Below are 24,514 nucleotides of genomic sequence, written 5' to 3'. Positions count from 1 at the left end.
GAAAGACCACCCCATTCCTTAAGGCCTAAGAGGTCCTCGAAGGTATTTGCCAAAGGAAGCTATGAAATGTGCTTTTCTGGAGCTGCTCAGAAAAGGACAGTCTCTGCAACCACCTCAGTCAATCCCCAGGCACCTTCCGGCCCAGGAGTCTGAGTGCGGAAGAGCAAGACTCCAACAGTTACCGTCTCCATTCCCACAAAGCATCTCTGCAGCTCCCCGACTTCTGCCTCCTTCTGCTCCACTCTGTCCTCTGCTCTCTGAAGGGCCACCCGATTCTGTTCTGCTTCTCTCTGGTACCGACTGAGTGTGACCTGTGACACAGGATGGGGAGGCGTTAAGCATGCAGAGGAACAAACATGGATTAAAAACCTTAGAAAAGAAAACCCAGAGGGGGACTGCCCTGGTGGTCCAGTGGCTAAGACTCTGCACCCCCAATGCAGGGGGCCCGGGTTCAATCCCTGGTCAGGGAACTACACCCCACATGCTGCAACTAAGCGTTCACATGGCGCAACTAAAGATCCCGCACGCCACAACTAAAAATCCCACACGCCGCAACTAAGACCCAGCACAGCCAAATAAATAAATAAATATTAAAAACAAAAAAACAGGAATCTGGGTGCAGTGATGGGAGGAGGGAGGCAACCCTGATGAGCACACCGCTGTCTCCCACTCACTGTTCCAGGACCACTCAGGAGACTAGCAGATTCACTCCACTGGCAGGGTTAACTGTCCCATAGTTGATCAAGCTCTACTTTAGAGTGACACCTGGAACCCACAAGCACCGCTTTCCAGATGGCTGACTTCGTCAACACCCCCACCAGCCCTCCAGTGCCACCCAAGCTTAACCCAGTGTTTCAGCTTTCCTCCTCGTGCAAACACAAAAAGTCCAGGGGAGGAGATCTCCATGTCCTTCCTTCTGTCTCCCACTCTTCCTCGTCCTCACTTCCAGCAATACTGGAAAGGCCCAAATGGCACCCGGAAGGGCTACTAGCACCAGGAAGAATTTGCTCTTTGTCAAAGATGATAAGCCAACTTGGAAAGGAGAGAAGCAGAATTTGTAGTGAAAAAGTAAGAACTTGCCTCCTTTCCTCCCACGTGCATTTTGCCAACTCCAGTCATCCTTCAGGTCTCAGCTTAGACACCCCTTCTTCTAGGGAGCTCTGAGCTCGGGTGAGGAGCCCTTCCTTGTGTGTCCACAGAAGACACACAGCCCTTCCCTCTTATAGCACTGAGCAGATTTTGCCCGGTCACTTGTGTGCACCCCCCAGGAGACCATCAACTTCATGACGGCGGAGACCTTGGGCACCGTTACCTTTCCAGAGCTCAGCACAACACCGAGCACACAGCCGCCGCTCCATCATATCATGAATGGAATTGATGGTCATCTAGTCCAACCCTCTCCTTTCACAACTAAAGATCAACTGACCTATTCAAGGTTACACAGCCAATGAATGACAGAACCCGGTTCCTTCATCATCCATTTCAATGCTTCCCAGTTACCCCACACTGACTCCCCAGTCAGTTACTAAAAAAGAATCCAGGTAGCCTCCGGAAAGCCTAACCAGACCTGGTAAAACAGAACACCAGCAAGCAGTTTGTGTGGCTCCTCCCAAGTCAGAATCAAGGAGGAGAAAGCAAAGCACGGGATGATGTGTGATGGGATGTGTCCATGCTGCACACAGCTCTGTCCAGAGCGAACTCACGGCAAATCCTTCCTAACGGCCAGGAGCCAGCAGAACGGGAAAGCATGAGGTTTTCCTCATGGTAATTGACAGCCTTGCCCTTCCTCCCCCGCATGTTCAGAAAAGGAGACCAGAAAGTCTAATTCACCAGGAGAGACAGAGAAAAGCCTTCAAATGTCTCATATTAGCCTGGAACAGGCCAGCCCCATGGGCGGGAATGTAAAAATAAGGCCTCTCATTTCTGTACACAAACATTGCACCCAGGTTGATGTGTGCTCGGAGTACAGCATTAACGGGCCACAGATGATCCTCACACCCAGCTGCAGGATCACAGAGGAAAAACACACCCCTCTCTGCCACTTGAGTCCCACAGCTCCAGCCAGCTCTGCCCTAAGGGAACCTCTTAATCATAAGAGGGTGTGGTGACCTACCCCAAGAGCGGGAGAAACCCAAGGAGCATCTCCTATCGCAGGTGGGTGCTGCATGCCTTGGGGTTAAAGGGCAGCCCCCTGTAAGAAGCCATGGGCGTGTGGTTAACAGCTGTCAGGGGTCTTCTAGCCTTGGGCTTTTACTCAGGACACTTTTGCTCAAGCTTTGAAACCCAGGGCCAGCAGAGCCCCCCCGTATGCTGCCAAAACCAACCAGGACTTCACAATGTCTCTCAATGTAGAAATTTCTTTCTAAAATTCACAGTCTGGTCAGTGCTACAGCCTCGACCTCCCCTTCCTCCTGTTCTACTCCAAGAAGGTAAGGAACAGCTGGTCATTGAACCAATTCATTGTCAACCAAATAATCCAAATTGTGGAATCTGAAATAGATACAACAAACTCCTTTACTGCACAGCTACTCTGTTCTGAGACCAACTAATCTTAGTATTACCCTAAGCCCAAATTATTTAGGATAGGAAAACCCACGTGTTAAACTGATCACTAAGAAAAATATAGGATATTTTTTGTTTCTAAAACCCCTTTGAGTAATAAATATACTTACATATATTACCTCACTCAATCCATACATCAAACCTGTGAGGTATATTTCATGACCCCTTTTTACAAAACTTGAAACTGATGGTTAGGGAGGTTAAACTACTCACTCAGGTAAGACTTCGACTACTCTTGAGGCAGTTGATCACTCGCACTGCCCTTCGTCCTCACCCTCAATACACCTCTCAAAATTCCCTCTTTTAGGGAATTCCCTGGTGGTCCAGTGGTTAGGACTCCACGCCTCCACTGCCGGGGGCCCGGGTTCGATCCCTGGTCAGGGAACTAAGGTCCCGCAAGCTGCGTGGCGTGGCCTAAAAAAAAAATTCTCTCTCTTAGTCCATAAAACAGAAGAGTTCAGGCTGGGATTCCTCTTTCCACCAGACCCTAGCAAGCCTGGGCAGGGCAGAATCCTATCATTACATATTTCTGACCTAAAAAGTACTTTACGTGTGGGTGAACAATAGCACATAACAGATGGCTACTCTCACATAGAGCAGCTAGGAAAACTGCTCTGTTTGCCCAGTGTACCTCATCTTATACCCAAACAATTGTCTGGAAAGCATGGAAGACGTCACATACTTTTAATAGTGGGGGGCTTTCTCTATATAGAGATTTTTGTATTTTTTTTAATCTGCTACAATAACCTAGTATTACTTTTATAACAATAATTGAGATACTCACTCAAGATCACAGAGCTCTGGGCAGCAGTAGGGATAAACTGGGAATTTGGGATTAACCGATACTACTACTATATATACTGTAGATAAACAACAAGGACCTACTGTATAGCCCAGGGAACTATATTCAATACCTTGAAATAACCTATAATGGAAAAGAATCTGAAAAAGAATATATATATGTGTATATAACTGAATCACTTTGCTGTACACCTAAAAACATTGTAAATCAACTATACTTCAATTTAAAAAAAAAGATCACAGAGCTCTGTGTTGTAAAGCCAAGTCTTGATCTAAAGTCCCCTGACCCCATGGGCACAGTTCTTCCTAAGACCACACCAATTCATCCACTCATCCTGTCCACACTTAAGAGGCACCCACCTGATGCCAGGTATTGTCCCAGACACTGGGGATGCAGTGGTGAACTTGACAGCAATAATCCTTGCCTGCATGGTGCCTAGAGCCCAGCAGTCCTTATAGAAAGGACTTCTGAAGTACCTGCTCTCCCAGACCAGCATCACCACTCTGCTCCAGTAGAGCAGAGACTCAAGAGCTAGCCTTAGACAACAAAAACTATAAATATCCAGGAAAGGGCAAAGCAGACAGGAAGTACTCCAGGCCGCAGAGCCTAGCCTTTCCAGTTGATGGCACTCCAGCCAGGAAGACTTCATCTGCACCTGTATCCAGTGGCCCAACCCTTAGGGCACCTTCTCCCCAGATCCCAAATCTCACCTCAAAATCCACACGGTCTGACTGGTGCTGCCGCTCAGCCTCCTGCAGCTTGACAAGCAAGTCCTGCACGGTCCTCCTCAAGCTCTCGACATCTTCATCTCTATAGGTGTCCACCTGCAGCCAGAGCAGGGAAGGGAAGGTGAAGTTACTATGTTTGTGACTTGGTACGAGAAGGTCCCCCTGACAACGCACACTTGTTTGGACCATCTTGCTCAGACCACCCTCACAAAAGAATTCACGTCGCACAAGGGGAGAGTTAGTCAGTCATAGGCACCAAGGAGTTCTGAGTTATTCATACGAAAACACTCTCATACCCTAAAGAACTCAACTAGCTTCCAATCACCTGATTATTTTAGGACACACTAGTAATTTTTATACATGTATCAACTGATTAATGAACAGGTATGTTTATGCCGTTCTCATGTGTCTGTCCTGCTTCCGTCAGACTAGCGCTCTCTGAGAGCAGGGACCATGTTTCGCTTTGGACTACAGTTCCCCAAGGGCAGGGACTGTGCCACACTCATCATGAGGGGCATGTCCCAAAGGCAAGCCTTTTGTGGTTCTCTGCACTTAGCACAAAGATCAGCAGATAAAGGGTTACTGACAGATGGGCAGCTTAAGGCAAAAGCACCCAATAAGTCCAGGAATCTGATTCGATGGAGGAAAAGGTGTCTCACTGAGGTTACTGTGAGCCTCTCCCCCAGGCACACCCGAACTGGGGGTGGTTAGGGCTGAGCTGGCATGTACAATCTCGCTGCACTTCAGTTACCAGCTCCCTTGAGTCTGACAGAAAAGTCCCTCCCGGTCTTGCACAGCGGGAAGTAGCAGCACCTTCAAACAAGAGCACAGAGCTCAGCTGGGAGGAGGGGACAGGGTCCCTGGGTGGCTGTGTTATCACTGAGTCCTGTGGGCCTTGTTTCTCTATCTGGGAAGCAGGGAGAAGACTCCTTACCACGCCCTGCCTTACAGCCTGCCTCAAAACTAAGATAATATCCGGTAGGGCTTGGAGCTTGTGAGAAGAAAGGCTGAACAGATAGTGCCAGGTGTTATTATAACTTGTTGCCAACAGCATATTTGCCAAATATGGTGATTCGGGGAAGGGAAACATCCAAACTGCACATCTAAAGTAAGTGGCTAGAATCACAACATTCCAAATCCAGCCGTCAGTAAGTTATCTGGTCAGTTCCCCTATGTCTGCGCCTATGCTGCTGGGCAGGTGAGAATGTTTGAAAAGGCTCCTCCTGGAGCACAACTGTTATGTGTTTATTTCAAATGGCGTTCTCATAAGACTCTCTGATGACATGGAAAAATTTAATGATACAGTATGAAGAGAAAAAAAGGGAGTTATAAAAATTTACATGCAGGAGCTAGAGACAACAAACCAGATTTTAACACAGCAACGTAGATAGAGCCTAAAAACATGGTGTTGGATAAAAAAGGAAAAAACAGAAATACAGCACAAGTCCATTATGAAAATTAAAAACGGGCTTCCCTGGTGGTGGAGTGGTTAAGAATCCGCCTGCCAATGCAGGGGACACGGGTTCAAGCCCTGGCCCGGGAAGATCCCACATGCCATGGAGCAACTAAGCCTGTGCACCACAACTACTGAGCCTGCGCTCTAGAGCCCGCGAGCCACAACTACTGAGCCCGCGTGCTGCAACTACTGAAGCCCACGCGCCTAGAGCCCATGCTCCACAACAAGGGAAGCCACCGCAATGAGAAGCCCGTGCACCGCAATGAAGAGTAGCCCCCGCTCGCCACAACTAGAGAAAGCCTGCACGCAGCAACGAAGACCCAACCCAGCCAAAAATAAAAACAAATAAACTAATTAATTTTAAAAAACATATTTAATAGGCATATTTAAATCATATATTGAATATGTTAGAGTGAGTACCTTTTGGTTGGGGAGACAAAAAAAAAAAAAAGTGAAAGCAGTGAGAGGCCTTTATGGGACCAATGATGATAACGAGCCCTGAACTGATGGGAGGGTCTGATTCAGCTCTGCACTTGAGAGCCAAACAAACCTAATCCAAAAATATACGTGCCCAAGCAAAGAAACAAATGCAAAGAAATGCTATATACAGTCTAATCTCAGTATCATAAACATATATTTGCACTGAAGGAAAAACAAAGGAAATTTCACCAAACTGGTTTTTCTCTGGGTAGATTACAATTGATATCTTTTTCTTCTTTCAACTTTTCTGTGTTTCTGAATTTCCCTAATTTTCTACAATATGTGTGTCTTAAATTATTATGTAATCACAAAAAATATAATAGCAAATGTCATTTAAAAAAAAAAGTACAGCCATGTTTATTTGTCAATTATACTTCAATAAAGTTGGGGGGGAAAAAAAAAGTACAGCCATGGAAGGAAATATTTTGTCGTTGTTCAAAAGAATGAGATAGGGGCTTCCCTGGTGGCGCGGTGGTTAAGAATCTGCCTGCCGGGGCTTCCCTGGTGGCGCAGTGGTTGAGAATCTGCCTGCCCATGCAGGGGACACGGGTTCGAGCCCTGGTCTGGGAAGATCCCACATGCCGCGGAGCAACCGGGCCCGTGAGCCACAACTACTGAGCCTGCGCGTCTGGAGCCTGTGCTCCGCAACAAGAGAGGCCGCGATAGTGAGAGGCCCGCGCACCGCGATGAAGAGTGGCCCCCGCTCGCAGCAAGAAAGCCACGAGAAAGCCCTCGCACAGAAACGAAGACCCAACACAGCCAAAAATAAATAAATTAAAAATTAATTAATTAATTAATTAAAAAAAAAAAAAGATACCTTTAAAAAAAAAAAAAACAAGAATCTGCCTGCCAATGCAGGGGACACGGGTTCGAGCCCTGGTCCGGGAAGATCCCACATGCTGCAGAGCAACGAAGAGTAGCCCCCAGCTTGCTGCAACTATAGAAAGCCTGCGCGCAGCAATGAAGAGCCAAAGCAGCCAAAAATAAATGAATAAATAAATAAATAATTTCAAAAGAACAAGATAGATTTACACATACAAATATGGAAAGAAGGCTATATATACTTTTCAGCTTAAAAAAATAAAAAAGCAAGCAAGAAATAATGTATTTATCATGACTGGAATTGTGAAAAGTATGTGCATATTATATACATACATTTATCCATGTATGTATATATAGTGCATGTGTATATATTAGTGTATACACACACACACATACATATGGCTTTTAAATATGGTTGTCTGTATATAGAAAAACACTCTAGAACTTTAGACTGGAATATTAGAACTAATAGAACTAATAGGCTAAATATTAGAATCACATGAAGAGCTTTTAAAAGTCCTGATGCGTAGGCCACACTTCAGACCAGTTAAATTACAGTCTCTAGGCATGGCACACAGATATTGCATCCTTTAAAGCTCCCAAGGCCATCCTAATGGGCAATGAAGGCTGAGAAGCACTGCTCTAAAAGGACCCACCCACGGGAATTCCCTGGCGGTCCAGTTAGGACTCTGAGCTTTCACTGCCAAGGGTGTGGGTTCGACCCCTGGTCAGGGAACTAAGACCCCACAAGCCACGCAGCATGGCCAAAAAAATAAAAATTAAATAAATAAATAAATAAATAAAAGGACCCACCCACTTCAATCTGTTAACCTTGAATACTTACAAGGAGTGGGATTGGGGAAGGAAAATTTCCGCTTTATATATTTCTCCTTTGTTTGAATTTTTACAGCAAGTAAATATCACTCTCATATTTAGTGAGAGAGAGAAAGCAATAAACAAAGGATCAGGAAGGATTATTTCCTGCCTCTTGGCCAAGCAGTAGTTACCACTATTTTCCCTGTTACCTACCTTGGGTGGGCTGCTATGTGGAGTCAGGGGACCTTGACTAAAGCCATTTGGCTTTTCTAGCACCACCTATTCAAAGAAAAATAAAGTTGGTAGTGAAAACAGTCCCAAGCAATCAACTTTGAAACATTCTTCTCCTTGTTTTTTTTTTTAATTGAAGTATAGTTGATTTACAATCTTGTGTTAGTTTCAGGTGTACAGCAAAGTGATTCAGTTATACATATATATATCTATTCTTTTTCAGATTCTTTTCCCTTATAGATTATTACAAAATATTGATTATAGTTCCCTGTGTTATACAGTAGGTCCTTGTTGGTTATCTATTTTATAAATAGTAGTGTGTATATTTTCATCCTAAACTCCTAATTTATCCCTCCTCCCTGCTTTCCCCTTTGGTAACCATAGTTTGTTTTCTATGTCTGTGGGTCTATTTCTGTTTTGTATATAAGTTCACTTGTACCATTTTTTTTAGATTCCACATATAAGCAGTATCATGTATTTTTGAAACATTATTCTTCTAAGAGTTCAAATCTTAGATAGAAAGACAGAAAGAGGAGAGAGAGAGAAGGGGGGAGGAAGAGGAAGAAGAAAAAGAAGGAAGGAAGGAAGGAAGGGAGAAGAGAAAAGAAAAAAAGACATCTAGTGCTCTGTGGGAAAATGGAGAAAAGAGGGAGTGGAGAAACATGTGCAGCCTTGAGAGGGAATACTCTATCTAGCTTTGTTGGGAGGAGGAAAGAAACCCCAGGCTAAAACCTTTCAGCAGATTGGAAAATGTGCAGGCCCATTCCTCGAAGCCCAGGAAATACAAGCAGCTGTCTGCCATAAACAAAGAGTTTCCTTTGCCCCTTGGGGATCCTGACAAGGTCTGACAAAGCATAAATCAAAAGGGGAAGCAGCATTTGCTGCAGTTCTTTCCAACCCAAAGCCTGATTAGTCATCATACGACTGCCGTTTTGTGTAAACAAGGTGCCTGGACTTCTGGGCTCTGAACACATTAGGTTCTTCAGTCACCAGACGAAGCACCTCCCACCAGCCAGATGTGAACTCAGGCAGTGAAAGTCTTATCTCCAGCCAAAGCAAAATGAATTAGGGAGAATCCACCACACAAGCCTAGCACATGCCCAAGACGAAGGGTAATTTTGCTGGCACTAGCTGCTAGGTCACTGTTCCCCTTAGGAGAACGAGGGCAGGATCTACTGGAGAAAGACCACCGCAACCAAACCAAAAGCAAATGAAGGAGACACAGCTCGGAATCTAAGGGAAGATGAGGGTGAAGTCATGGAAGAGATAGTTCTGCTCTCCTGGGGACATTTCTATCCTCAAATTTTTGAAGAACTGAAAAACAGGATCCCAGGATCATCCATCCCAAGAGGGATGCTCCAATCAGTTTGGTCTAACAAACATTTACCGATGACCTTGTGCATCCCAGACCCTGGGCTGGGGTGTGGGGACACAGAGACGAGGGTCGGGGGGTGAACCCTAACCTGGAGGAGCTTCCTGTCCCAGGGTAGAGATAGCTATAGACACAGACAGTAATAATAGACAAGGACCAAGACTTCCAATTTACACCACAAGCATCACCAAATTAAGCAAGATCAGCTTATGAGAAGTTTGGATTTATAGGTTAATTGTCTCTTTATAAGACTTTGTATTACAAGAAGATTGATCACAGAATCCTTATATATAAGATGGCCTGCCACTAACTTAATAATTTTATTGATATAAATTCAATTTTTGCACATGCTTTAGGAACAGGTGTGCTTGTATGTAGGCTGATTAGTGTGAATACAAGTGTCCATCTGCTGGAGAGTCCTAACAAGGTTGTGAGTGCTCAGAGAAGCCAGCGTCACTTGTATTCTCGCCTTTCCTGGCAGCGGCATTAGATTCGGCACCCACTGGGTGACTGGTAAATGGCACAACCCCACCTCCTCAGTGGGGACCCAACCATGGACCATTTCCTATTACCTGTATCTCCTGTTGATGGAGAGAATCTCCTGGATTTCTGTCGAGCTTCCTACTTATATCCTCCCGGAGCTTCTGCAGGCAGTTCCTGGCCTGGGAGGAGAGGGCAAGAGGCTTTAGCTTTGGGAAAGAGAGCACACCAACTCACCCACCTTTGTGTCTATCCACAACCCATACTCCTATGAGTCGGGTACTGTTCTAAGTACTGGCTGGGAAAGGAGAGATTCTAGTCAAGTGGGGCTGCAACCCAGTCCCTCCTACACAAGCAACAAAATAATAAAAACCGTGCCCTGGTGTATCTAACATTTTAGTTGTGGAGACACACAACCCAAAAGACAAATAAGTAAAACATGTAATATGTCATGGTGACAAGTGCCAAGGAGAAACATGAGCCAGAGTGAGGGTTAAGAAAAGTGGGGAGGGGACTTCCCCGGTGGTCCAGTGGTAAAGAATCCGCCTTCCAATGCAGGGGACACGAGTTTGATCCCTTGTTGGGGAACTAGGATCCCACATGCTGCAGGGCCCGTGCACCTCAACTGGAGAGCCTGCGTGCCGCAAACTGCAGAGCCCACATGCTCTGGAGCCCACGCGCCACAACTAGAGAAGAGAAAACCTGCATGCCACAACTAGAGAGAAGCCCACACGCCGCAATGAAAGATCCCACGTGCCACAACAAGGGTCCCGTGTGTCGCAACTAAGACCCTACATAGCCAAAAAAATAAATAAAAGATAAATAAATAACATAAATATGTTAAAAAAAAAAAAAGTAAGGAAGCAAGGCTGGCAACTTTAGGCAGGATGACTGGGTGGGACGGTGCTAGGTGCATGGTGCTTAATAAGTATTTGTTGATTAATGGATTGGTTGATTAATGGAAGGGTCAGAAATGATATTTACACATGAGGGGGCGTGGTGCTTTGGAGATACGAAGGGAGCAGAAGGGAGAAAATCAGAACTTACAAAAGAAGGGAGCCAAAAAAATGTGAGGTTCAGAGAAATGACCTAGGTCATTTCCACAAAGGGAAGGGGTTCCCACCTCCTGGATATACTGGACCTCACTCTTCAGCTGGTTAATATTCTTCTCATGGATCATCTTGTCTCCAGACTTCCCCTTCAAGTACACCTGAAATAAGGAAAACAACACTAATTAAGAGACCTCCAATGGAAGCAACCTAAACGTCCATTGACAGATGAATGGATAAAGAAGATGTGGTGTATATATATACACATACACACACACACAATAGAATATTACTCAGCCATAAGAAAGAATGAAATAATGTCATTTGCAGCAACATGGATGGACCTAGAGATTATCTTACTAAGTGAAGTAAGCCAGACAAAGAAAGACAAATATCATATGATACTGCTTATATGTGGAATTTAGAAAAATAAAATGATACAAATGAACTTATATACAAAACAGAAATAGACCCATAGGCAGAAAACAAAATTATGGTAGGCGAAGGGGAGGTGGGGGGAGGGATAAATTAGGAGGTTGGGATTAACATATATATACTATTATATAAAATAGAGGACTTCCCTGGTGGCTCAGTGGTTAGGAATTCTCCTGCCAAAGCAGGGGACATGAGTTCGACCCCTGGTCAGGGAATATCCCGCATGCCACGGAGCAACTAAGCCCGTGCGCCACAACTGCTGAGCCTGTGCTCTAGAGCCCGCGAGCCGCAACTGCTGAGCGCATGTGCAACAACTACTGAGGCCTGCGTGCCTAGAGCCCGTGCTCTGCAACAAGAGAAGCCACCGCAGTGAGAAGCCCGCGCACCGCAACGAGGAGTAGCCCCTGCTCACCGCAGCTACAGAAAAGCTTGCACACAGCAACAAAGACCCAACACAGACAAAATAAATAAATAAATAAATAACAAGGACCTACTGTATAGCACAGGGAACTATACTCAATACTTTGTAATAACCTATAAGGGAAAAGAATGTGAATCAGTTTGCTGTACACCTGAAACTAACACAACATTGTAAATCAACTATACTTCAATAAAAAGAAATCTCCAGTTAAATTAACTCCACATAGGCAGCCTCATACGCTGCTGGTGGAAGGGTAAATTGTCACCACCTTTCTGGGTGGCAATTTGGTAGTTCCGATCAGAAGACTTAAAACTATATTTACTCTTTGGGGGCTTCCCTGGTGACACAGTGGTTGAGAATCCGCCTGCCAATACAGGGGACACGGGTTCGATCCCTGGTCCGGGAAGATCCCACGTGCCGCGGAGCAACTAAGCCCGTGTGCCACAACTACTGAGCCTGTGCTCTGGAGCCCGTGCGCCACACTACTGAGCCTCCGTGCCATAACTACTGAAGCCCACGCGCCTAGAGCCCATGCTCCGCAACAAGAGAAGCCACCGCAATGAGAAGCCCACGCACCGCAATGAAGAGTAGCCCCTGCTTACCGCAACTAGCGAAAGCCCGTGCAGCAGCTGAGACCCAACTCAGCCAAAACTAAATAAATTTTTTTAAAAAAACTATATTTACTCTTTAACCTATCAAATCTATTTCTGGAAATTCATCCTAATGAAATAAATTTAGCTAAACTAGCATAAATACTCACATACATATATGCAAATTCATGGAAAGGGGGTTGTAAAAGGGGATTTACACACTTTTCTCTGTATACCATGCTTGAATCTTTAACAACTGAGAAAGTATTTCTTTATCACTTGTATTACAAAGCACATTCACAAATAAGTAACATATATGCTCAACAAAGTATTGTTTATGGCGGCAAAAAATGGAAATAGACAAAATGTCCAACAATGGAGGATTAAAGAAATTATGGTATGTGTATACTAGAACACTATGCACCCATTTATGGATACAAAGATGTTATAAACTACCATTAAAGGTGGGGCAAGCAGGGGACTGCTCTGGTGGTGCAGTGGTTAAAACCCCATGCTCCCAATGCAGGGAGCCTGGGCTCGATCTCTGGTCAGGGAACTAGATCCCACAGGCATGCCGCAACTAAGAGTTTGCATGCCACAACTAAGGAGCCGGTGAGCCGCTACTAAGGAGCCCGCCTGCCACAGCTAAGACCTGGTGCCACCAAATAAATAAATAAATATTAAAAAAAAAAAAGAAGAAGAAGAAAGAAAAAGTAAAAAAAGAAGAAAAACCCAGAGAATGGGAAAAAATTAAAGATTTTTTTCGAAATCATATATCTGATAAGGGTCTATTATCCAGAATATATAAAAGAACCCTTAAATCTTAACAATTAAAACACAATTGAATTTTTAAATGAGCAAAGGATTTGCATAAATATTTCTCCAAAGAAGATATACAAATGGCATAAGCATTTCTCAATAAGCATAAGAAAAGATGTCATCAGGGAAATACAATTAAAACCACAACAAGATATCAATTCACATCCACTAGGATGGCTATAATCAAAACGATGGACAATAACAAGTGTTAATGAGTATGTACAGAAACCGGAACCCTCGTACATCACTGATGGGAATATAAAATGGAGCAGATGCTTTGGAAAAAAGTCTGGTAGTTTCTCAAAAGATTAAATATAAATATAGAATTACCATATGAGCTAGCAATTTCACTACTGCTAGGTATATACCAAGAGAACTGAAAACGTATGTTCACCCAAAAACCTGTACATGAATATTCAGAGCAGCATTATTCATAAAAGATAGTGGAAACAACCCAAATGTCCATCAATTGATGAATGGGTAACAAAATGTGGTATATTCATTCAAGGGAACATGATTCAGCCGTTAAAAGCAGTGAGTATTGATGTATGCTACAACGTGGCTGAACCCTGAAAATACTGTGCTAAGTGAAAGAAGCCAGATACAAAAGGCCACACGTTGTATGATTCCATTTATATGAGATGTCTAGAAGGGGCAAATCCATAGAGACAGAAGGTAGATTGGTGATTGCCAGGAGCTAGAAGGAGTGACTGAAAATGTTCTGAAATTAGTAGTGGTGGTGGTTGCACAACTCTGTGAATATACTAAAAACCACTGAATTGTACACTTTAACCAAATCAATTGTATGGTATGTGAATTATATCTCAAAAAGCTGTTTTTAAAAAAGAAATAACAAAAATTGTTTTAATTTTTAAAAATAAGTTCCATAAACACACTTCCCCCCTGTCTCCACAACTTCCAGCAGCTAAACATGGACAGTGGATAAGCACCTAGAAAGGTCATCCCATCCATCCCCATGCCCAGGGCCGGGTAGCACCAAAGTCACTACAGACTGACTGTGGTCTCCTGGTGTTAATTAAGATCTTTCCAGGAGATGGTCAGGAGCTAGCATTGCAGGTCTGGTTATTCCTAGTCAAACCACAAGGTCCCTTTGACGAAGTCAGCCGTTCTCTCTCCCGTGTCTATAGGGAGAAAGAGAGGAGGGAGAAACAGTGGAGGTGAACTAAGCTTACCTTAATAATCTCTTCATGTCCATCGTTGGACTCCACCAGTTCTGAGGCCAGAGAATGACCAGTTGAGCGGCCGGACACCATGGCATAGGTCTTCCTGCCGGCCTACCGGAGAGAGAGAGAAAAGTGGCTCAGAAACCATACGACAAGCACAGAACTTCTGTCCCTCAACCAATGCAGAAGAACTGCTCCTCAAAAGACTTGAAGGGTTAGTCCGATCTTCCCCTCCAAAAATTCATTTCAGAACCTCTACCAAAAGCCACAGGACGAACACAGCAGCAGCAAGAACACAGGACGGGGAAAATTAGTTGAAATTGCAGGTTAGTTTTAATTTTAATGGGGGTCTCTCCATCCCCCAAAGCAGTGCACAATGCTGAGGTCAGCTGGGTGTGTCTGAAAGGAGATGCTCCCGGGCAGCAGAGGAGATGGCTCCAGCCAGCACTGGGACGAGGGGTCAGCAGCAAGGAAGGAGAACTGGCGGAGGGGAGGAGGCCTTGCCCCACCAGAAACCTCAATACCTTCTGGGCTATGCGTTCAAGTTCATCTCCTGTCAGTTCACCCTGGAGAGTCAGCCTGAGAATGTCCACGCTGCCCTAATAATGACAATGACAGCAACAATAACCTCTTACCTTTATAGTCTACTACCAGTACACATGCACTTTTGCCAGCCCTGTGGAGTGGGCCTTATTATCGCCATTTCACAGACAAGAAAAGCTGAGGTCCGGGGAGGTGACATCAGCTTGTCCAAGATCAGTTCGCTCTTAGGTGATAAGGATGTCTCCGGGGACTTTGACAGTGCTCTTTACAATGCACAGAGACTACACAGCACACTGCTCCGTGTGGTTCCAGAGGGGCTACCCTGGTCCTTGGATTACAGGAAGCACATTGCATGCACTCTCCTTTCCCCAACCCTGAAGACGGCATCCCTGGATTGGTCATCCCCAATCCAGAATTTCTGCACCTGACAGCCAACCAGGTAGTTATTGATACACTTTATAAGACTAAGATATCCTTCCTGAACCAAACCATAGGAAGGTACATGAATCCAAACCCCTATTTCTATGAGCCGCACAGAAATTATCCAAATGAAAGCAGGCACCTAACTTCAAAGGGAAAAGCAGATGTTCTTTCATAACTCAAAGAAGTTTTAAAAAACACATTGTGAGGAAGATAGAAAACCCGAGGGGGAAAGCATGCAATACGAGGGAGAAGTGGGGGGCTGGAGATTTGGGGAGATAATAACACTGAGAGAGAATCAGCAAGGCAGAGTGGACCAAATCCTGCCAATAACCCATGTTATGTGTACAGGTGAACAAGAGGCTTAGCCACTCTGGGCCTCTGGATCTCACTGGAAAAATAAGCGTTGGACTAAGTATCTCTAAGGCTCCTTCCAGCCTTGATATTATGGCAGCCTAAAAGAGGAGTATATGCCTCTCCCATCCAACGATGGGAAGATGGGTGCTGAACTAGCCAAGATGAAAGTGACCTTCAGGTCATCTGGTCATACCCTGCCATGAGGTCCAGAAGTATAAATGTCATCTTACTCTTTACACATTTTAAGGAACCCTCCTAACCTTCCAAATGTCTGTTGGAAAGAAAGAAAGAGGAAAGAATGGACTCTGCCCAGAGAGTTGGGAGAAGCTTTTCTGGGTAGGCAATAGTCCTTCCTACACAAGAGTGAATTAGTGGAGAAGTAATCAGTCTCTGTAGTCAGATACTTAACTCTCAGTGTTCTCGCTATAAAATGGGAATACCATCCAACTGAGAGCTTTTTGGTTGAAGATTAACTGAAAATGTATAGAGGTTGTTCTCTGCCACATAAGAGGGAGGTACTCAAATATTAGCCTCCTCCCACTTCTTGTAATGAACCCAAATTTAAGAAAAATGGAAGACACTTCCACATGGCCCTTAAGCCTTCCCAATCCTGGCAATGTAGCTAGTTTTACAAAAACACTTAATTCCTACCAAATAAAAGCCAGACCCTTAGTGTGGCATTTAAGGCTCTCCACAGTCTGAGTCAACTCACATCTCCTGCTACTGCTCTTCACTGCCCCTGGTCCAATACGTCCCATGTCTTCCCACTTCTGTAACTTTGCTCTCATCATTTCCTTAGCCTTAAATGTTCTTTCCAATGACTATACTACCCAAAGCAATCTACAGATTCAATGCAATCCCTATCAAACTACCAATGGCATTTTTCACAGAACTAGAACAAAAAATTGCACAATTTGTATGGAAACACAAAAGACCCCGAAGAGCCAAAGCAATCTTGAGAAAGAAAAACGGAGCTGGAGGAATCAGGCTCCCTGACTTCGGACTATACTACAAAGCTACAGTAGTCAAGATGGTATGGTACTGGCACAAAAACAGAAATATAGATCAATGGAACAGGATAGAAAGCCCAGAGATAAACGCATGCACATAATGGTCACCTTATTTTTGATAAAGGAGGCAAGAATACACAATGGAGAAAAGACAGCCTCTTCAATAAGTGGTGCTGGGAAAACTGGACAGCTACATGTAAAAGAATGAAATTAGAACACTCTCTAACACCATACACAAAAATAAACTCAAGATGGATTAAAGACCTAAATGTAAGGCCAAACACTATAAAACTCTTAGAGGAAAACATAGGCAGAACACTCTATGACATAAATCACAGCAAGATCCTTTTTGACCCACCTCCTAGAGAAGTGGAAATAAAAACAAAAATAAGCAAATGGGACCTAATGAAACTTAAAAGCTTTTGCACAGCAAAGGAAATCATAAACAAGACAAAAAGACAACCCTCAGAATGGGAGAAATATTTGCAAATGAAGCAACTGACAAAGGATTAATCTCCAAAATTTACAAGCAGCTCATGCAGCTCAATATCAAAAAAACAAACAACCCAATCCAAAAATGGGCAGAAGACCTAAATAGACATTTCTCCAAAGAAGATATACAGATTGCCAACAAACACATGAAAGAATGCTCAACATCACTAATCATTAGAGAAATGCAAATCAAAACCACAATGAGGTATCACCTCACACCAGTCAGAACGGCCATCATCAAAAAATCTACAAACAATAAATGCTGGAGAGGGTGTGGAGAAAAGGGAACCCTCTTGCACTGTGGGTGGGAATGTAAACTGATACAGCCACTATGGAGAACAGTATGGAGGTTCCTTAAAAGACTAAAAATAGAACTACCATATGACCCAGCAATCCCACTATTGGGCACATACCCTGAGAAAACCGTAATTCAAAAAGAGTCACGTACCACAGTGTTCACTGCAGCTCTATTTACAATAGCCAGGACATGGAAGCAACCTAAGTGTCCATCGACAGATGAATGGATAAAGAAGATGTGGCACATATATACAATGAAATATTACTCAGCCATAAAGAGAAATGAAATTGGACTATTTGTAGTGAGGTGGATGGACCAAGAGTCTGTCAAACAGAGTGAAGTAAGTCAGAAAGAGAAAAACAAATAATGTATGCTAACACATATATATGGAATCTAAAAAAAAAAAAAAGGTTATGAAGAACCTAGGGGAAGGACAGGAATAAAGATGCAGACGTAGAGAATGGACTTGAGGACACGGGGAGGGGGAAGGGTAAGCTGGGATGAAGTGAGACAGTGGCATGGACTTATATATACACTACTAAATGTAAAATAGATAGCCAGTGGGAAGCAGCCACATAGCACAGGGAGATCAGCTCAGTGCTTTGTGACCACATAGAGGGGTGGGATAGGGAGAGTGGGAGGGAAACACAAGAGGGAGGAGATATGGGGATATATGTATATGTATAGCTGATTCACTTTATTATAAAGCAGAAACTAACACACCATTGTAAAGCAATTATACTCCAACATAGATGTTAAAAAAAAAAAAATGTTCTTTCCTCCCATTTTCACCAGGGGCATCTGCAAGTCCCTCAAGAGTTTGCATTCAATTGCCACATCTTCCATGACACTTCCCTACGTCCTGTGGGAAACACCTACTCCCTTCCCTGAGCTCCCTCTGTATCACAGGGCCTCCGGTGTCACGTGCCTCTCACTTATTTGTGATCCATGAGGAATTACCCCTTCTAACTGTTAACTCCTTGTGGGCAGCTGTCTGCCACAGCCCCTAACAAAGGTAAGTATTTTCTGAATGCATAGTGAGTGTTCCATGACATCTAGGTCAAGAGAACATTAGAAAAGAAAGAAGAAAAAATAATTTCAAAATAGCCAGAGTGGCTGCCGACTCCTTTTCCCCAGGACACAGGCATGCATTCTGATTAAAACACAATCTCGGGAGTTCCCCGGTGGTCCAGTGGTTAGGATTTGGCACTTTCACTGCTGTGGCCTGGGTTCAACCATAGTATTCTAATTGGAAGAGCACAGACAACTAGGCTGGATTTGGGCCCTGAGAGGTCATCTCCTCTGTTCATGTCATCAGAATCCCAGTTGGAGACAAGAAAGAGAGCAAGTTGAAGAAGTACTCAAGGAAATAATGGCTGAAGCATCCCAAATTTGGCAAAAGACGAATCTGCAGATTCAAGGAGCTCAGCAAACATGATAAACCCAAAATTCATGCCAAGATATATTGTAATTAAACTTCTGATAACTAAAGACAAAGAAAAAGTCATGAAAGCAGCCAGAGAAAAATGACGCCTTACCTATAGGGGGAAAACACTTTGAATAACAACAGATTTCTCATCAGAAACCATGAAGGCCAGAAGAAAATGGGACACTATTTTCAAGTGCTGGGGAAAAAAAAACCTCTCAATCCATTTTTTCCCAGGAAAAATATTCATAAGGAATGAGGGGGAAATCAAGACATTCTCAGGTAAAGGAAAATTAAGAGAATTTCTTACCAGTAGACCTACACTACAAGAATGGCTTTGAAAGTTCTCTAAACAGAAAAGAAACAATAAAAAAGGAATCTTGGAACATTAGGAAGACAGAAACAACATGGATAGCAAAAACGTGGGTTAATACAATAGGCTTTCCCTCTCTCCTTGAGTTTTCTAAATTATGTTTGATGATGGAAGCTAAAAATTATAACCCCGACTGATGTAATTCTAAATGAATACACAGGAAATATTTAAATTAATTATAAATGGGAGAGGGTAAAGGAATGTAAAGGAAGGCAAGGTTTCTATACCTCACTTAAACAGGTAATACTAGAGCAATCACTACAAAGTCTATACAAAGAAATAATACTCAGAAACACTATAAATGAATCAAAATTGAATCATAAAAAGTGCTCAAGTAACCCACAGAAAGGCAGGGAAAAGAAAACAGAGAAATGAAGAACAGAGAGAACAAACAACAAACAAAAATAAAATAGCAGACTTACCATACCAATAATTACACTAAATGTACACGGTCTAAATACACCAATTAAAAAACAGATTGGCTGGAATTCCCTGGCAGTCCAGTGGTTAGGACTCCACACTTCTACTGCAGGGGGCCTGGATTCAATCCCTGGTTGGGGAACTAAGATCCCGCAAGCCACATGGCCATGGCCAAAATAAATAAATAAATAAAATAAAAATAAAAAACAGATTGGCAGAATGGATTAAAAAAAAACATGACTCATTATATGCTGTCTATAAGAAACATACTTTAAATATAAAAATATAGGCTGGCTGAAGTAAAAGAATGGGTAAAGATATATCATGCAAATATTAATCAAAGGAATGCAGGAGTGCTGTATTAATATCAGATAATTTAAGCTCTCACTACAAGAATTTAGAAAAAGAACCAACCTCAAAGCAAGCAGGAGGAAGGAATTAATAAAGATAAGAGCATGAATAAATAAAATTTAACACAGAACAACAATAGGGAAAAACCAATGAAACAAAGAGCAGTTCTTTGAAAAGATCGATACAAATCATAACCTCTAGCAAGACTGACAAAGAACAAAAGAGAGAGACATAAATACCAATATCAGGAACGAAATAGGATATTTCTACAGACCCTGCAGGTATTAAAAGTATAAGGTAATACTATGAAAAACTCTATGAATGTAAATTTGACAATTTAGACAAAATGAATCAATTCTTCAAAAAATACAAACTACCACAGCTCATCTAATATGACATAGGTAATATGAATAGCTTATAACTAATAAGGAAATTAAAGTCATAATTTAAAAATTCTCGGGAGTTCCCTGGTGACCTAGGGGTTAGGATTCCAGGCTTTCACTGCCATGGCCTGGGTTCAATCCCTGGTGGGGGAACTGAGATCTCACAAGCGTGTGGCGAGGCCAAAATAAAATATTCTCAAGAAGAACTATCCAGGCCCAGATGGCTCCACTGAGAATTCTACCAAATATTTAAAAAATTAACACCAATTCTATTTCTACATAATCTCATCCAGAAAGTAAGAGGAGGGAACACCTCCAAATTCATTTCATGAATCTATTCCTATTGTGTGGCACCAAGACCAGACAAAGACAATTTTAAAAAGAAAAAAACAAACAGACTACAAGCTAACATCTCTCATGAATACAGAGATTTTATTCTCTAACATTTTGTTAGAACACAGGTAAAAGACGTGAAAAGATATTTCACTGAAGAAGATATACAGATGGCAAATAAGCATATAAAAAATGTTCAGCAACATTAGTCATTAGGGAAATGCAAATTAAACCCACAGTGAGATACCACTACACACCTATCAGAATGATTAAAACAAAAAATACGCCACATGCTGGCAAGAATGCAGAGAAACTGGATCACTCACACATTGCTTGTGGAAATACAAAGTGACACAGCGACTCTGAAAAACAATTTGCAATTTCTTTAAAAACTAAACCTACAACTACCATATGACCCAGCAATTATACTCCTGGGCATTTAGCCAAAAGAAATGAAGACTTATGTTCACACAAAAACTTGCACACTAATGTTTATAGAAGCTTTATTTGTAATACCCCCAAACTAGAAACAACCCAGATGCCCTTCAATAGGTGAATGGTTAAACAAACTGCGGTACAGCCATACCATGGAATGCTTACCATTCAGCAATAAAAAGGAACAAATTATTGATGCATGCAACAACAATTTCCAAAGAATTATGCTAAATGAAAGAAGTCAATCACAAAAGGTTACATACTATATGATTCCATTTATGTATTGATAATAGTCTTGAAATGACAAAATTATACAAATGGAGAACAGATTAGGGGTTGTCAGGAGTTAAGGAGAAGATGGAGATGGGAAGGAAGTGGGTGTGACTCTAAAAGGGCAACCTGAAGTATCTTTGTGGTGATGGAAATATTCTGTCCCTTGACTGTATTTATGTCACTATCCTGATTGTGACAGTGCACTATGGTTTTGCAAGATGTTACCACTGAGGATTGCTAAGTAAAGGGTACAGAGAACTCTATTATTTCTTATAACTGCATGTGAATCTACAACTGTCTTTTTTTAAAAAAGTAATACTTCCAGAGATAAAAATTAAAGAATATAATGAAAATAATTATAATCCTGGACTTCCCTGGTGGCACAGTGGTTAAGAATCCACCTGCCAATACAGGGGACATGGGTTCGATCCCTGGTCCAGGAAGATCCCACAGGCTGTGGAGCAATTAAGCCTGTGCACCACAACTACTGAGCCTGCACCCTAGACCCTGCGAGCCACAACTACTGAGCCTGCGATCTAGAGCCCGCGAGCCACAACTACTGAGCCCGTGAGCCACAGCTACTGAAACCCATGCGCCTAGAGCCCATGCACCGCAACAAAGAGTAGCCCCCGCTCACCACAACTAGAGAAAGCCTGCGCACGGCAACAAACTCAATGCAGCAAAAAATTAATTAATTAAATAAATAAATACATTTATTAAAAAAATAATAATTATAATCCTACTACTCCAAAATAGCCACTATTAAAATGTTAGTGTATTCCCTATAATTTTTCTATGTATATTTTTGAAAGGCATACTACTATATACAGTTATATACTTGCTTTTTTCCCCATTTAATATTTCATCATTAATTTCCATCACATTAAACATTCTTCAGGGACTTCCCTGGTGGCGCAGTGGTTAAGACTCCGCACTCCCAATGCGGGGGGCCTGGGTTTGATCCCTCGTCAGGGAACTAGATCCCACATGTATGCCGCAACTAAGTGTTTGCATGCTACAACTAAGAGCCCATGTACCACAACTAAGGAGCCCTTGGGCCACAAATAAGGAGCCCATGTGCCACAACTAAGGAGGCCACCTGCCACAACTAAGACCCAGCACAACCAAATAATAAACATTTTAAAAATAAATAAATAAATATTCTTCAAAATTTGCTTTTAATGGCTACTAGTATTCCACGAATAGATCAGACTAATTTATTCAGCCTACCCCCCACCCCAGTACAGGTTCTTATCAACTTTTTGCATTTTATTTTTTATATATTTATTTTTTTATTTTAGAAAATATATTCTATTTTGATAGAATGACATGATACACAGCAGTACCTAGATCACCACCAGATTTACTGCCTGGTCCATTACTCCTCAAGCCCAACTTGATTTTCTCTCTTCTTTGCAGAAAAAGAATAGCATTTGGAACAGTTAGACCTTGGCTCAAGCACTGGCTCCAGCTTTTATTTGTTGTGTGTATTAATTTTATTCTCCCTCAGCCTTAGTTTAGTAGTTGGCAAGATGGATAGTACAACATTTAAGTGAGAACACAGTGACTAATACACATAGACATACAAAAATGCCAGTTCCTCAAATTTGACATAATGCTCCTCTTCAAAATATTTTCCATAAGCATATTCCATATGCTTATAGGTTAAAGTAATATGCCTTGTCATGGAAAAAGATGCATATTAACTCCTACTTCACACTATATACAAACATTAATTCCAAGTGGATTGTAGATGTAAGTGTGAAAAGCAGAACAATAAAGGTTTTATAGGAGAACATCTTTATGGCCTTGGAAAGGCAAAATTTTTCTTAACCACAGCACAAAAAAATCCTCCCCATAAAAAATGGATACATTGGACTATATTAAAATTTTGAACTTTTGTTCATCAAAAGACTCCACTAAGAGAGTATGACAACCCACAGAGTAGAAGATATTCACTCTATGACTATCTGACAAAGGATATTCAGAATACATTAAGAATTCCTACAAAACAAAAAGACAAAAAAACAATGTGGTATCCTGGACTGAATCCTGGATCAGAAAAAGGACATTAGTGGAAAAGCTGGTGAAATCCAAATAAAGTCTATAATTTAGTTAATAGTATTGTATCAACATTAATGTCTTAGTTATGACAAATGCACCATGGTTATTAAGATGCTAACATTGGGGGAAATTGGGTGAAGAGCACATGAGTATTATCTTCGCAACTTTTCTGTAAATCTAAAATTATTTCAAAATAAAAAGTATATTTAAAGAAAGAAAGAAAGTGGGGAGGGAGGGAACATGAGAGGGAGAGAGAGTGGTACCCAACAGAAAAATGGGCAAAAGACTTCAATAGATACATCACATAAGAGGATATCCAAATGTCCAATAAACATATGAAAAGGGTTTCACCTTATTAGTCATCGTTATCAAAGAACTAGAAACTAAAACCATAAGGCGATACCACAAACTATCCATCAGAATGACTAAAATGAAAAAAAAAAATACCAAGTTTCGGGGGCTGTGGAACAATCAGAACGGATGGTGGGTTTGCTCATTATCACAATCACTTTGGAAGTATCTACCAAAGATGAACACATGCATACCTTATAACGCAGCAATTCCACACCTGGTTATCTACTCAACAGAAATGCATACATACTTTCCCCATAAAAACATATACTAGGGGCTTCCCTGGTGGCGCAGTGGTTGAGAATCTGCCTGCCAATGCAGGGGACACGGATTCGAGCCCTGGTCCGGGAGGATCCCACATGCCGCGGAGCAACTAGGCCCGTGAGCCACAATTACTGAGCCTGCACGTCTGGAGCCTGTGCTCCGCAACGGGAGAGGCTGCGATAGTGAGAGGCCCGCGCACCGCTATGAAGAGTGGCCCCCACTTGCCGCAACTAGAGAAAGCCCTCGCACAGAAACGAAGAGCCAACACAGCCATAAATTTAAAAAATTTTAAAAAATGAATAAAAGTGCAATGTACATACAAAAAAAAAAAATATATATATATATATACACACTAGAATGTTCATAGTAGCATTTTTCATAATAGCCAAAAACTAGAAATTACCCAAATGTTTTTGGAGTAGAATGGATAAACTGTGATACAGTCATACAACAGAACACTGTACAACAATGAAA

General features: G+C 42.3%; 1 protein-coding gene and 1 non-coding gene across 4 annotated transcripts in view; one reads left to right on the top strand and one right to left on the bottom strand.

Annotated features, from left to right (window-relative positions):
- The window catches only part of TUFT1 (tuftelin 1), a 43,751-nt gene that overhangs the window by 6,315 nt on the left and 12,922 nt on the right, over positions 1 to 24,514 (bottom strand). Inside the window, exons 2-8 of one of the 3 annotated variants that reach the window (XM_068540795.1) lie at positions 14,772 to 14,846; positions 14,257 to 14,358; positions 10,873 to 10,959; positions 9,842 to 9,931; positions 7,880 to 7,945; positions 4,075 to 4,188; positions 183 to 311 (exon numbers count right to left, since the gene is read on the bottom strand). In XM_068540795.1, the coding sequence (XP_068396896.1) occupies positions 183 to 311; positions 4,075 to 4,188; positions 7,880 to 7,945; positions 9,842 to 9,931; positions 10,873 to 10,959; positions 14,257 to 14,358; positions 14,772 to 14,846 (663 nt within the window). The remainder of the gene's footprint in view (positions 1 to 182; positions 312 to 4,074; positions 4,189 to 7,879; positions 7,946 to 9,841; positions 9,932 to 10,872; positions 10,960 to 14,256; positions 14,359 to 14,771; positions 14,847 to 24,514) is intronic. The other 2 variants (XM_068540797.1, XM_068540796.1) reach the window with 2 other exon arrangements.
- TRNAW-CCA (transfer RNA tryptophan (anticodon CCA)) lies at positions 2,875 to 2,947 on the top strand. The gene has a single exon. It is a non-coding gene; the product is annotated as a tRNA-Trp (tRNA).

Source organism: Eschrichtius robustus, chromosome 3 (genome assembly GCF_028021215.1).
Source record: "Eschrichtius robustus isolate mEscRob2 chromosome 3, mEscRob2.pri, whole genome shotgun sequence".
Lineage (NCBI taxonomy): Eukaryota > Metazoa > Chordata > Mammalia > Artiodactyla > Eschrichtiidae > Eschrichtius > Eschrichtius robustus.
The sequence above is the reverse complement of the archived record's forward strand: the minus strand, read 5'-3'. Positions and strand labels throughout refer to the sequence as shown.